Source organism: Mesoplodon densirostris, chromosome 10 (assembly GCF_025265405.1).
Source record: "Mesoplodon densirostris isolate mMesDen1 chromosome 10, mMesDen1 primary haplotype, whole genome shotgun sequence".
Lineage (NCBI taxonomy): Eukaryota > Metazoa > Chordata > Mammalia > Artiodactyla > Ziphiidae > Mesoplodon > Mesoplodon densirostris.
Window position 1 is genome coordinate 25,959,383 of NC_082670.1, and position 15,909 is coordinate 25,975,291.

Genomic DNA, 15,909 nt, shown 5'->3' on the forward strand with positions numbered 1-15,909 from the left:
TCTAAGCAGACCATCTTTTGTATTGTTTGTGTGCAGCCCTACCACATCCCCCCAGAGAGGAAGTTTTAAAAAAATCACAATTATCTTCATTTCCTCTATTTCGCTCCTTGCTGTGTGATTTAAGATGCCTGACGCATCTTTGACCCAGCCGAGAATGGCAGAGAGCAGAACCCAGGCATTCTGGCTCCTGGCTGTGACTCTCTCCACTAGAGCGTGCTGCCCACTCAGTAATCATGGGCCACTGACCAACAAGGGTGGGGGGTGCCAGGCAGCGGTGCAGGAGAAAATTTCTCACTGGTCCCCATGACAAAGAAAAAAGTCCTGCACATATAATATTTTTTGACTCTTGCCTTTCTCTTCTTTACCAAGGCAAGTTTTGTCTTTGTTCACCAACGTCTTTACAGAACGCAGCTTCTTTGGAAAGCTCATGGCCAGAGTTTAGGGCTTAGGGTTTTAATCAGTGGCTGGCTGGCTGTTTTACCCGGGGCACAGAATTATAAATTCTCCATGCCTCCGTGGCTGCATCTATACAACGAGGTTAAGAATACTTACTTATCTCTTGGAATTGTGGTACAAAACACCCAAACATCTTCAAGTGTGATTAGCATGCTGTGTTATTTTATTACACATTTTCTCAGTAGATTATTTCTCTAGAATGTTTCTTTTTTCCTGGAAGGTGGTCAATCTCAGGTGCCTTGAATTCCATATACCTGTCATAACTTGTCTGTAAGAGTCTCATTCTACTTTCCTTGACTAGCTTTTGTAAGATAACAGATTCATGATAACATGGTGTATATGATATATGGGACCCCTGATTGAAACTTAGTATCACTTAAGCAATTGTTACCCACAGAATAAGATAACCTTGCTCATTTAAGAATCTTTCTTAAGGAGATTGGTTCTAAAGCCTTTCTAAAGCCCCTTAGACTTCTGCCCAAGGAGCCACTTACAAAACAGACCACAAGTGAAGTCCTTGTGTGCTATAGTTTGTGATAGGATCCCAGAGGGGCAATATTTGGTGTGATAAACTATCATGAACGGCAGTGGTGAACTGCAACTTCTACACCATGCTTGCGAACGGGTCTGACTGTAAAACAAGCGTTCCTTCATATTGTCAAACTTGGAGTCAAATCCAGAGAGCCCATTTTTTCAGTCTCTGTGATTGTATTCACTCGCACTCCTGTCTCTGACTTACACAGCCAGTTTCCCACTGCCTCTGTCCCTGTTGTTTTTTTCCCAGGGATGTTTTAGTTCGTGGTGAACTATTTTTATTTTTTAGTTACATTCACGCTATGAAATAATTAGTCAGCTAATTAATCTGGTTTACAAGCTTTGTAGGATTCTTCAGCTGTCAGTCAGGCCCAGGCCCGAGGCCTACATCTAGTCTCAGCTCTCTTGCCCATGTGATTCCCGTTGCCATGGCTACTGGCTACATCTGCTGACACCCCACTCTCTATTTATTGCTTAATTAAGAATTTCACGCTCTGCCCTTATCTGCCTCCAAGAACAAGCGCATACTGTTAAGAAATTCCGAATTTACGCCCGGGCACAAGGAAAGCCTTTCTTGCGGGCTTGGCTGGATGGAGCCTCTCTAACGATCTTCTCGGCGTCCCAGCCGCCACCCTTCAATCAAAAATCATTAAATGGGGCAGAGATAATGAGCATGTAGCGTATCAAAAGCAGGATGTTTGCTTGGTCCAAAGGAGGGAAAGCTGCTAGGCCCCATGCTCCGCTCCACTTCAAAGGGAGATGAGACCCCCTCATCACTGGGGCCTGATAAAGCCTCATTTGTTCTGGGCTTGACTTATGCAAAAGGTCTGGTATGTCAGAGTCCCATCTCACAGACGTGGGCTCCCCCCACCTCTTGCCTCCACCTCCACCGGCCCCCTCCCTGGCCTTCCGCACACTCGTGTGTCAGCACTTAGGCAGCTGGGTCCCCCAAAGCATCAGGCGGAGCGTGTAATCACTGACTCCACGCTGACAATGGCCACTTGTAGGGGGGTGGCCAGGAGGAGGTCTTCATCACAATAGGGACACAATTATTGCAGCTGCTAGGGAGGGCTATGCTTCTTCCTGTAGAAACGCAATAGGACTTGCCCAAAACAGGAGGACAAGGCTGGGGGAGGTGGTGGGGGTGAGGAGGGGTGGAGAAAACACCCCTTGAGTTGATTATTCATATTCTGACTCTTGGAAGCCTGATGCGGAACCGGTGGGGTCCCAGCAGCTGTTCCTGCACAGTTCTCTTCTAATAATTGTACATTCTGTCTGGGGTCAACTTACTTTTGACCCTGTCCTTTTATATTGGGAAGAGGCTCTTTAGGGCAAACTGTTGGGTTGTGGCAGTGTGCATTAAACACTCACAGCCCCCTTCCCCTTGCTTTATCCCCTCCCCAACCAGCAGCCGGTGGGTGATAAATTCCTATCAGATGCCGAGCCATTCACACTCGCCCCCCCGCCCGAGTTCACACAGCAGAGATGCAGCCAAGCTGGGATATTGTGTGAGGCGGCAGCTGAGAAAGTCCGCCTGCTAGGCTTGGAGGCTCTCGTGTACCACCTTCTTCTGATCAGACTGAAAAAAAAAGACACGTCTAGCCAGGCTGGTCAATGCTTGTTTCCAAATGTCCCCTTCACCAGGATAAAGGCAGGCTGTTTGGCAAGAAGCCGGGGCTGTTGTCTATGAGGGCAAGTGGGCTGTGGATAGAAAGACAGATGGACTTTATTGTCTCAAAAAAGAACTCAAGTGACATCACCCAGAAGGCTCAGAAAAGATGTTGTTAACTTGGGAGATCCTAAAAATAAGGCACGTTTTCCTAAGTTGGCAGTGAGGCGAGCAGGGATTCGGCCCAGGTTTCTCTTTTCTCAAAGCGCTAAGGCACTGGGATGGAGCAGGCTGCTGCCTAGACCCTTCTGTTCTTCAGCTGGGCTAGGAGACCCCATGCAACTCCTTGAGAAGGAATCTTGTTACGTTCTAATGAGAGAGGACTCAGCTGGCTCCCCAGAGCTCTTTGGGAGGATTTTATGAGCAGAGCAGAATCATAATCCTTTGAAAATCTGAAGCCATTCCCATGCCGAGGCCCTCTAAGGCAATCTATAGCATTCTAGTTAATAAATTAATTTACATTCTTATAGAAAACTCATTCCCCAAAGATCCCCAAGGATTGGTACCGGTAATATTGAGAGCTGACTTCAGGGAAATGCACGACAAACCTTTATGGCAAAAATATAGAGAACGGAACAGGAGCTGTGGATGTGAAAAGGGATTTTGCCTCTCAATTACAAGCAACTTCTCCAAAAGGAGAAGGAAGGAAGAAATGGAGAAAAGGAAAGAAAGAAGGAAGGAAGGAAAACTCAGGAATCTGAATCAGATACTTTTTCAAGGAATCACTCAAGATTAAGGAGCTAATTCTCAGCGATGCTGGTGGCTGGCCTCCACTCACACAGGTCATGGGTGGTATAACCAGTATCCTGACTTGGCTTTTCTGACTCTATTTCAGTGTTTTTTCTAGTATACTAGTGTTTTGTTTTGTTTTGTTTTAATCTAAGCTTATGTACCTACCCACCCTTGTAAACCAGTTCTTCTTTCTCCTGTTTGTAGGAAAAAGCTGTACTTGTTAACTCCTCTGTGCTTCTTGAACTTTACATATTTGAGTACCGCCTTCACACTTTGTCACATCCTTATGCCTCCTGTGCTATTACTTACTTGATTTTTTTCTTAAATCAATTCCCACACTGCCTTATTTTTAAAACCTGTCTTTTTTGAAGCAATATTATCCATAAAATCATGGGTTTAATGACCTACTTGCTTTCTCTAAAACACATTAACATTCATAACTATTAAAATAAAACTTTTAGGGCTTCCCTGGTGGTGCAGTGGTTGAGAGTCCGCCTGCTGATGCAGGGGACGTGGGTTCATGCCCCGGTCCGGGAAGATCCCACATGCTGCGGAGCAGCTGGGCCCGTGAGCCATGGCCGCTGAGCCTGCACGTCCGGAGCCTGTGCTCAGCAACGGGAGAGGCCACAACAGTGAGAGGCCCGCGCACCGCAAAAACCAAACCAAACCAAAACAAAACAAAACTTTTATACTACTAAAATTATCACATTAGATTTTATATTTTGGGAGTGTACTTTGGTTTTCAAATTTTTGGTGTAATTGATGAAAAGTAAGAATTGTGAATATAAGGATCTCTCTCTCTTTTTTTAACCTGGGTTCCTTTCCTCACTTGCTAAGAATACCTGCCACTTGCTAAGAGAAACTTTTACTCACAGGTTTTTACCTGTGAGTAAAAACCACATTTTTAAGAGTAGAGTATGGAAAAGTTTGTAAAATTCCTTCAAGAAGTGCTTTCTAAGTGTGCCTCATGGGCAAACAGCTGGAATGCTTGCTCCCAGGTCCCCCGCCCCCAGAAGTTCTGGTTCTGTAGATCTGTGCAGGGCCCAGGAATCACACACGCCCTGTGCAAGCATGGCAAACCTTGCTCTGAATCAGAATAGCAATTGTTATTGTTCTCTGAGTTAATTAAGAAGGTTTAATTGAGCTAACTCTCAGGACTGGTTAATGCAGATGTATCTTTCAGCATCTTGATCAAGTTCTTTTACTCTTAAAAAAGTTACACCTTTTTTTTTTTTTTTTTTTTTTGCTGTACGCGGGCCTCTCACTGTTGTGGCCTCCCCCATTGCGGAGCACAGGCTCCGGACGCGCAGGCTCAGCGGCCATGGCTCACGGGCCCAGCCGCTCCGCGGCATATGGGATCCTCCCAGACCGGGGCACGAACCCGTATCCCCTGCATCGGCAGGCGGACTCTCAACCACTGCGCCACCAGGGAAGCCCGAAAAAGTTACACCTTTTAATGAATGAATGTTATTGGGAATAATAGAAGACTCACAAGTGTTGGAAGGATTTTCATATCATATTTCTGTGAAGGTCTTGAAAAGATCCTGGGTGACGAGGTCAAGGTCACTCAGTGGCTCTCTCCGAGAGGCTGGAATCAGACAACAGTGGTCCTGCTAATCAAGCTTTAGCTGCCCAGGGACCAGCTGACAAGAAAGCCTTCTCTGTGGCTGAGTGAATGAGGCTCATTTCTGGGGAGCAAGAACTGAACAGGGAGGGAGAAACAGAGCAGGAGGGTGCAGGAGTGTGAGAAGAGGTGGAGGTCGAGGACAGGGCAGGTGAAGATGAAAATGCAAAGAGAGGACCAACCCAAGATCTGGCCCATGAAGATGGCACTGGAACTGGGTCCAGGGCCGAAAGAGAGGGAGAGCAGGCACGAGTCAGGTGAGACTGGAAGAAACTCACAGACACAGAAGCAGTTGCTGTTTCCCGTTCTCTCCACGTGTAGTTAGTAGCTGACTCATGCTGGATAAATGTGAGCTGAGCGAGAGTTCCTAATACGTGTACAGTCCTCAGTGGCAAAGTGAGCATGGGGATAGAGTGAAGAAGGAAACAGGCAAGGGATCTATTACTAAGATACCAGCTGGTTTTTCTTTTTAGTTAAGCAGGTACTTACTGTCTCCCTCCAAAATTCCAAGAGAAAATGGGACCTGCCCTGGGAGAGAATCAATTAATTTTTCTCTTCCCTGGGGCCCTCGTGAGGACAAAATTTGCCAACACATCACTCTGGCAGGCATGAGAATCAGATCTACATGAGTAACTCTCTTTTCTCTCACCGGGAGCCATTTTCTTACACGTTTCTCTCTTTCTCCTAGATGTTTGTGTTTATAGCAAGCTTAGATCATGTAGCACTCATCAGAATAATTTGGCTATAATTGACCCAAAGCCTTCTTTTCTTTTTGAGGACCAAACAGATATTCTTACAATCTGGGAAGGATCAACAGCAGTGAGGCTCCATTGATAAACAAAGGAGATTAACCATTCTCATATTACAAATACAAAATCAGAAATCATAAGCACTGAGAAAGCATATGTACAATGTCACAGATTGTGGTAGGCTCTTAAACTCTTCCTGAGTCAATACCTTTATTCTCAAATGATTTTTATCCCTCTTGGTATTTCTCCAAATTGGAAATGACACTGCATTTACGCTTTTATAGAGTCAAAGCACTTAGCAAACTTCAGCGGATCTGGTTAAGTTGCTTACAACTCTGAATACTAGGGCTTATCGTGATTAGGTGCAGCTGTCAAAAGGGTGAAAGCATATTTTTGGGGTTTTGTTAACTGGCTCCTAGAATAATGAGCCTGTCGTAGTAACGGTATCGATGATGACTCACACGTATTGTTCATTTGAGTCAAGCGCTATGCTAAGCACGTTACCTGGATTTTCCATCTTTTCTTCCCAATCACCCTATGATGTAAGGCAGTACAATGATTCCCATTTTCAGAGGAAGTGAGTGAGGTTCAGAGCTTGTCCGGTGCCCGCATCTAGGACCTGGAAGACCCAAGATTCAAATCCAGGCTGTTGGATTTCACCCACGGGGTTCCCGCCCCGTCTCTGCAGTCTCTCTCCGCCTAGAAGCGGTGTTTGGGAAGAAACAGCCCTCTGAGCCAGCTCCCACGCTCAGAACCAGCCTGCAGGGGGCATAGGAAATCAGGTGGTATAGGAAATCAGGCTTTTCTAATCTTTCCTGCTTTTTTTTTTTTTTTTTTTGCGGTATGTGGGCCTCTCACTGTTGTGGCCTCTCCCGTTGCGAAGCACAGGCTCCGGACGCGCAGGCCCAGCAGCCATGGCTCACGGGCCCAGCCGCTCCGCGGCATGTGGGATCCTCCCAGACCGGGGCACGAACCCGTGTCCCCTGCATCGGCAGGCGGACTCTCAACCACTGCACCACCAGGGAAGCCCCTTTCCTGCTTTTGGTGATGTTGCTCCATTTCCTGGGATACTGAAACTGCTTCTCTTCTCAGATTGAATGATATTCACACACCTGCTGTAATAAAGTGAACAATAGCTTTTCAAAGCATGTTTTAGTTTCAGTGTCTGCTTTGGGGAAGAGGTTGCTCTGGAGGTGGGAGCCATTTGTGTACGTGTAGAGGCTGAACAAAGTCAGAGTCCACCCGGATCAGAAGCCACCGGTGCCGAGGTGCTCGCTGCTCTAGGGGGCCTTGGTTCACCAGGAACAGGGCCTGGGTAAGGGCTTTAATGGATGAAGGAAAGCGGGACAGCCTGTACTGGGGGTCAGGTATGTCCAGGGCTCGCCTTTTCAGTTTTCCGGGTAATCATCACTGCTGCCTATGACGACTACGTAATCATCATAACTACAGTTCCTGATACCGTACTGGCTGGCGGTATCCTTTTCACCCAGGGGATTCTGGATACATTGATTATTTTCCCTCTGCTTCAAATTCCCTCCTCTATATAGTGGGGAAAATGATGTTTCAGTCTAGTTGATTTACAACGTTTTGTTAGTTTCTGGTGTACAGCAAAGTGATTCAGTGATATATATATATATATATATATATATATATATATATATATATATATATATATATATATATATTCTTTTTCATATTCTTTTCCATTATGGTTTATTACAAGACATTGAATATAGTTCCCTGTGCTGTACAGTAGGTCCTTGTTGTTTATCTATTTTATATATAGTAGTGTGTATCTGCTAATCCCAAACTCCTAGTTTATCCCTCCTCCCTGCCTTCAGTAACCATAAGTTTGTTTTCTATGTCTGTGAGTACAAGGATGATTTTTATAACATCTTTAAATGAACTGACTTCCCTTTCCAAATGATTCTTGGAATTTTTTTTAATTAATTAATTAATTTTTTATATTTATTTTTGGCTGTGTTGGGTCTTCGTTTCTGTGCAAGGGCTTTCTCCAGTTGCGGCGAGCGGGAGCCACTCTTCATCACGGTGCGTGGGCCTCGATTCTTGGAATTTTTTTAAAATTTACCTTTCTTAGAGTTTGATTCCATTACAATATTTTATTCCTTTCTCTTGTACAAGGGTATTCTATTGTTACAGACTTTTACATGTTTTTAGATGTCATTTTGCCATATTCCCTTTCTCTTTTCTTTCTGATGGAACCTATCTTTTTTACCATTTTTTCTTTTGCCTCCTTTAAAACGGTTAATTCCTGCCTCTATTTGTTTAATTTGTCAAAATTGCCAGTTAAGTTCTGGCATCCAGAGTAGAGCAGTATAAATTTAGGATTTCTGATTGGTCCATGAAAATTAAGTATCTACATGTCCAGCAATGTCTAGTGTCTTAAGGTACAGGAGAATAGTCCCTCCCTCAAAGATTTAAAGACAGAGCTAAGGACTGAGACAATCCTAAATTCACCACAGTTGATGCACAGTGGTATTTGCTCAATTGAAAGAGAGCTTGGGATAAGTATCACTGTATGGTTTTAGAAATGCTTTTAAACTTTAGAAAATGCATAGTTCAGTGTGAGCAGAGTGGATGAGTTAGACATTATAGAAAAAAAAGAGATGTTAAGCTGGTGGCTTTATTATTAATTACTTTTATTATTTAAGTTAGAAAAGTGGGTGAAATTTGCAATAGTATAAAGAAACAATATAAGTAAAGCTTTGGAAGTGATGATAAAGTAGAGCACATAAAGAACATGTTGGCCATTCTACCTCGTCAAAAAAGTGTGTACAGTGGAAGGAGAAAGCCACAGACTCATGCCTTTTATAATGGGAAAAAATTTTAAATTGAAATATAGTTGATTTACAATATTATGTTAGTTTCTGGTATACAGCATAGTGATTCTGTATTTCTGCAGATGATACTCCATTATAGGTTATTACAGAAAATTTTTAAATGAGAATAATGAACAAGATAAGAATAGGATCAGAGAGGTCTCATCATGGGTGTTTTGGGGGATTATTTTCTTTGTAATGTTCTGAAGCTTATGCTTTGTGATTAGAAAGAATGATCCTAGGTCTACTCCATTCTGTGATAGAGGAAAGGGTTTAGGGCTCCAGGGAGAGGCAAAAGGAGAGCATGGGTGGGACCAAGGCCCCAAGGCGGCAACCTTCAGCATCATTGGGTCCTTCGGTGGTGGGAGTTGCTGGCCTCCATGGCATCGAATAAGGCAGAAAGGTAATTAACCGCTAAGAGACAAGGTGTTACTGAAAAGTGGAGTTTGCGCACCTGATTACTAATAAATCAGGCGTGAGAGCACCTTGTAGATGCATTCACTATTTAATTACAGCAGCCTCTCTTGGCAAAGGAGCATATGTTCCCAGCTTAATCTACTGGTTTATACTGACATCAAATTGTCATTATCAGAAAGAATCAGGCCTTTTGATTATTTCCACTAATTTATTGAACACTTAAAATTAATGAACCCCAGGCCTTTTAAATGTGTTCAGTTGGTTTGGAAGATAGGAGGAGAAAGTGGGGTGGGGAAAAGGCTTCATTAAAAGGACAATTTGTTTGGATAAAGGTAAAGCAAATACATTTCATGGGTGATCTGAACTCTACTGGCGAAAGATACTTGAATTCTAAAAGCTGAGCCTTCAAACTGATGGAGGGGGAATAGGATATGAGGGGTGTCCTGCTCACCAACACTGGCCTCCAAAGAACAGTGTGAAACAATTTTTCCCCTCATTATTTATGTGCCAATTCTTTTGGAAAGCTCACTGCAATTAAGTTTAATCAAATAAAAACAATCAAAATCAAATATTGGAAATCGATTGTTAGACTAACTAACAAGGACTTCATTTTTTTCTTTTTTCTTTGCGGTACTTGGTCCTCTCACTGTCGTGGCCTCTCCCGTTGCGGAGCACAGGCTCTGGACGCACAGGCTCAGCGGCCATGGCTCACGGGCCCAGCCACTCTGCGGCATGTGGGACCTTCCTGGACCGGGGCACGAACCCGTGTCCCCTGCATCGGCAGGTGGACTCTCAACCACTGCGCCACCAGGGAAGCCCAGGACTTCATTTTTGTATTTTGAAAATTTAGTTAGGTTGGGGAGAATTTAGCACAAAGCCATCGTTCTCACACATGAATATCTTTCGTATTAAGATAATCTTTGTATCACATCCAAGTTACGGGTTTTTGTGTTCAGTTTCAGGTGAAGGCCAAGTTCAAGTAATTCTCCAGGTGAGGGAAGGTGTGGCGCCAACTATTTCAGGTGAGTATTAACTCATCAAATAGAATTGCCTGGTACAGCAGAATGTCCTCCAGTCATTTTATAAATTCCTCCCATCATACTGTTTGTAGGGCAAGTATGAGCCCTAATGCTTTTATGTCTGACAGCTCCTTATTGTGTCACCCCTACAGCTAAAATATATGTCTGCATGTCAAAGAAAGATATAAGAATTGGTGCATTTCAAAACATAGGAAAGTAAGAATTACAACATGTAAATAAGCACACTTCATGAATTATGGACCATATGTGCACACAGGAGTCCAGATCTGCAGATGAGCCATTAGGCCCCCACCAAATGGAAAGAAAAATTCAGAGTATCTCAAAATTGTAATTGTTCCCAGTAATTTCAGGAAATCAGGGTAAACAAATCCTCCCCATAAGTCAGATGGTTCTGTGAAATCTTTCTAACTCATAAAAGCTAAACTCTCAAAGACTAAATGACTCATAAGCCCCTTCTAATGTATTTCATTGTTTGTTTTTGTTTACTCTGAGTCTGTTTAACTGTACATTTGCAGCCAGGATAAATCTTTTCAAAGGCTGAGTTTTCCTTTGATTTCCAGTGGCATTTTTGTGTTATGTCAGAGAAGAGCCCGGGCTAATCAGAAAATGATCTAATTTCTCCATTTAAATTAATAAATAAATGAGGTTAAGGTATGGGACTAAAACTGTATGTAAACTAGAAGTACCAACGATGACCCCTTCATGCTTATTGGACCAAGAAGAAAGGGATTCTTTGTTTTTATATCTGTTTCTGAGCTGCCATAGCCTTTGCTCTTTCTGTCCCTAGTTCTTTACCACTTTTTTCCTTTAGATGACTCAAAATGCTTTGTTTGTTGAATGCCTCTCATGTGAGGTGTGGGAGGTGACAACAGTGAACAAGATAGAATGGTCTTTGACTTCATGGGGTCTTATGGTCACTGGGGAATGTCAATCAAATGACTAAATAATCAAGGAATATGTTTCCTTTAAAATAACTGTTAGCAAAGAATAGTATCTTACAATTCTCTCCTCTCTGGATGTCCTGTGTTCAAATTCCCCCGAGAAGAGATAAGTTTGTTTGGGTCAGCCCCTATTTTGTAGAGAACCTACCTGTTGGAGGAGCTCTCATGTCAGGCCCCCTCAGAGGACACTGGACCATCTGTGGGTGGCCATTCCTGGGTTGGGCAGCTTTCGTCAGCATGACATGCCTCTCAGCACTTAGTGCGAAGATTTCTGTATTAAGGACTCTTTGGAAGGACACTGTGGGTGGCTGGAATCTGGGGCTTTTCAGCAGGGGTCAGTTTAACTGGGAGATGCTTCACTTGGCCTGTCAGTTACAACATGCTGAATAAATAGAAAGCTGATGCTTCATAGAATTGTAGAATTTTAATAAGAGAAGGAACCTCACAAGCTGTCCTAGCCAACTGCCTCATTTTACAAATGAGGGCATGGAAGCCTAATCATTAAATAGTTTACTTAGTCACATCAGTAATCGGTGGTTGAGCCTGGATGAGAACTCAGGTTTCCAACTCAGTCCAGTGTTCTTTCTGTTATACCATGTAACCCCTAAGGTATTCAAATTACCTTTTTGGCATATATTAACTTATGAGTTAGATTAAAATTAATTATATATATATAGCCAACTTTCCTATCTTTTACAGATTGGGACAGAAAACTCCTAAGACCCAAGGAGTTACAGAACTAGTACATTACCATTCGTTATATTCAAATATTTATTATTAATATGGTTCTAAGACATTGCTTGATTTCTATCGTGTGGGGTGTAAGTGCTAATGTCAAAATTTAAATATGGCATGTCTTTTGTTTAATGGAGAGCTCTATGAAAAACAGTACAATTTTTGCAATATCAAAAATTCTTTGACAAAACAAGAATGGAATAAATAATGGAGCTCCATCTATATGTTGACCCATTCAGAGATGCAATGAATATGTAATGCAGAAAAAACATTTTGGGTTGAGGTGTTCTACTATAGGGCCTTTTAGCTCACTCAGTTAGTTGAGGGTTTATTCTGTGTACAGGATTGTGCTGGTCATTATGGGGATCTGGTAGACAGGATACTCCAGAGGCAGCAGAAATTAGGGTATACGTGGGCCAATGTTGGGAAGAAGCAGAGGAGGTGGTGTTGATGAAAGTTGTTGTATGGGTGCTTAGTGGGTTTGGGGTAAGGATGTATGCTAATTTGGGTCAAGATGGTACCCAGGTTTCTGAAGACCCCAGTGCAGGTTTTTCATGCTCCTCCAACACTGTGGCTCCATTGATTTCCTCTTGGTGTCCATGATGCATTATAAAAGATGGGAGAGAGGAGGAGGGTGAAGCAACCCACACTGGGGGAACACAAAAATATTTCTGAAGAGACTTTACCTCAACCATGTTGTCTTTTCAGTGGGGGCTAGTTGTAAATGTTGTTGACAGTCATATAAAAACATTCAGATGATCACATACTGTCTTTGTAAATTTGCCATCCCTTTCCCCACAGATCAAGTTTATTTCCTTTTCTCTGGTCTCTGGATCTGTCAGCCTTTCTCCTGTTTAAACTCATCCCATCCCTTCTAACATCTTCTGAACTTTGTTTTATCAGCAAATGACTCTTTGTCACCTCTCAATTAAAAAAATCAAATCAAGACAAAATTCCTGGACCCTAAATCCTCCTGTAGTTTATATCACTCCTGCAAACTTCTCAAAATACTAGCCTCCTCTTGATGTGGAGCCATAGAATGCTGGGGTAGATGAAGGATTAAGGTGGAGAAGGCTCACGTACCAAGTTGGAGACATCTCAAATGGTGGCTGTTGTTGACTGACAAATTTGAGAGGAAAGCAGGGTGAGGGCTCATCACAAAGGCTGGTCCTGACCAAAATTCATGGACTCCAGTTTCAAGATAAGTCTAGCATATTTAACAATTGGGAAGACAGATCAAAGGCTGAGGGTCTCAAATCTTAAGGCTGTTCATTCCTTAATGAGCTTTTTGCAGGATCAGACCCAGCGCCTTCCCTTCCTTACTTCCAGTGCATTCCTCAATCCACTGTAATCCAAGTGGTTGCCACCTCCGTCACTCCACTGGGACCCTCTTCATCTTGATCACTATGCTCTAGTTGTCACATTCAATAGCCACTTTTTATTCCCTCTCTTATTGGAAATTTGCTATTAACAAGATCACTTCTACTCTCTGTACATTGTCTATTTCTTAGTCTTCCAAGACATTCCTCTCTTCTGATTCTCCATGTATGCCTCTGATAGCTTTAACTCTTTAGGCTTTTCCTCCCCTCTTCTTTCTATATTAAAAATAGTCATCTAGAAACTTGATTTTAACTGTATAGACATCTCATAATTCTGCAGGAGACTAAACATGTCTTTGTCCATTAAACGTTCTTATTTTAAGGCAGGATGGTATAGAATGATCAAATTCATTCATCATAACATTGCTTAGAATAGCTACCTTAAGATTTAGTTTGTTCAATTAAAGACAGTTTCAACCTTCCCATAAACGAGAGTGAAGATGAAAAACCTGAAGAATGTTTGTTTCCAACATCTGTGATACAAAATTGAAGCAATTAAGGGTTTTTGGAGTTTGGAGTAGTATTTTAAAGAAACTGGTCATTGCCTGTTTGAAATATCACTGGAAGTAAGAACATCTTTTTCTGGACTTTGTGGTGTTAGTGGCCACCTCAACAAATACCCCCACCCTATCCCCACCTGGGTATTTAGGGTATAGTATTGAAAAGGAGACAAAGCTGGGAGGAAACTTAGAAAGGCATTATTGGTGTTTATAAAATATTTATATTTTTTATTTTATTTTAATTGAATTATAGTTTATTTACCATGTTGTATTAGTTTCTGGTGTATAGCAAAGTGATTCAGTTATACATATATATATATATATATATATATATATATATATATATATATTCTTTTTCTATTCATATACATTCTTTTTCATATTCTTTCCCACTATGGTTTATTACAGGATATTGAATAAGTATAAAATATTTCTAAAGCCTCTTTCTGAGTAGGGTTTGTTGCAAAACATTGCCTGGCTTCCATGGTGTGGGGTATATTTTGTGTTAAATTGTCTAGAATTTCCTTTTTTTTTAACATCTTTATTGGAGTATAATTGCTTTACAATGGTGTGTTAGTTTCTGCTTTATAACAAAGTGAATCAGTTATACATATACATATGTCCCCATATCTCTTCCCTCTTGTGTCTCCCTCCCTCTCACCCTCCCTATCCCTAGGATTTCTACTTGACCACAATCCATGTACTTTTAAGTTATCCCGGGGCCCTAATTAGGCCACGACCATTGGAGAGTTGGGTTCAGGTAGACAAAATAGTCAGGTGTTCCCTGTGGTTCTGACCTTAGGCATTTTGTCTTTCCACACTGTAGTCCCCGGGAGCTCTCACAACCATCCTCAGATTTTCAGATACGGCCTCTGGGGTGGTAATGCCAAAATCCATCTCTCGGACTTAGAACTCTTTCCCATCCTTCAGATTCACAGCCATCTCCTGCTTGCTGCGTGTCTCCACCTGGAGGCTTCAAAGACACCCCAAACTCTAAATGGCCCAAACTGAATTCGTCGATGTCTGTCTTAATGGGCATCTCCACCTGACACCACACCTGCTGGAAACCCAGGGCTTACCCTTGGCTCCTCCATCTTTGTCACCCTTCCCACTCTGACCTCTGGTTATTCCTCTAGTTCTACCACTTGCCTCTTTCCAGCTCTGTGACTCAGCAACACCAAAATGCTTATAGTTCTTCCATGTGATGTCTCATTTCTTGCCACCGCGCGTGCTCACCCCTCTGGAGTGCAGACTCTCACCACACACCCTCACCCCCTTCACCTGAGTAGGTCCCAAGCCTTTACAGTGCAGCTCAGATCTCAGATGCTTCTCTCCAGGAAGCCTCCCCTGGCAAGGACTCCCTCCCTCCCTTGGTCAGGTACTCCCTTTAGCATTCTATCCCTCCAGTATTTACTTACATACTTACACAATGCCAGTTGCTCCTTGGGAGCAAGCATGACATTTTATTTCTTTTTGCATCACTGTTTTTTAGGACTGTTCTGATGGAGAGGGCACTCATTAGTTATGCTTGTGAAATTAGCAAATAATAGATGAGATTCCCTCCCTCATCATGTGAGTTCTTGGATCTCCTAGGAAATCTCCCTAGGCGGAAAAGAAAATATTTTTCATAGAACAAATATATTTCCCCTAAGAGAACCTAATGTCATTTATGGTTTAACTTGAACTTCTTAAGTGAATGCTGAATAAAAGAAGATCTGTACTGGAAGAAGAGAGTTTGGTCATCTGTGAGTCTTTTCATCCTCCTCTTTTGAGACAATCTCTCTGCCCTTCTGACTCTGTACCAGGGATCATGTTCCAGAAAAGAATGTGTGGGTACATTTCACACTGGCGTGGTATGGTCCCCACTGGAAATTATTAGATTTCTGCTTCAGTTTCTTGAAGAGGCCAGTGGGATGGTTGAAAAGAAAATGCCACTTGATCATCAGTGGCAGAATCAATAAAAACCAGTTGTAACTTATGAACTATATGTAAATTATTGCAGTGAGAGGTGTTCAGATGATTGCTCTGCCTTTAATATGCATTAAAAACTGTGAGAAAATCATACCCTTTGACTTAGTGATTCCATTGCTAAGATTCTATTTTAAGAAAAAATCATGATTACTGGCAGATTTTCACAGAGATATTTAACACTGCATTCTCTATAATTTAAAAAGAGAGTGGACAAAGCCTAAATGCCAAACATTAGGGATTAAATAAATTGTGGGCTTTTCATGTGATAGAATATTATGTAACCATTAAAATCATGTTTACAAGGAGTTTTAATGACATTACA

The 15,909-nt window shown here is 42.3% G+C and overlaps 1 protein-coding gene across 1 annotated transcript in view; it reads left to right on the plus strand.

Moving 5' to 3' along the window:
• Positions 1-15,909, plus strand: part of PKHD1 (PKHD1 ciliary IPT domain containing fibrocystin/polyductin) — a 426,879-nt gene that overhangs the window by 226,518 nt on the left and 184,452 nt on the right. The window contains exon 50 of the mRNA XM_060110064.1: positions 9,978-10,043. Within this exon, the coding sequence (XP_059966047.1) occupies positions 9,978-10,043 (66 nt within the window). The remainder of the gene's footprint in view (positions 1-9,977; positions 10,044-15,909) is intronic.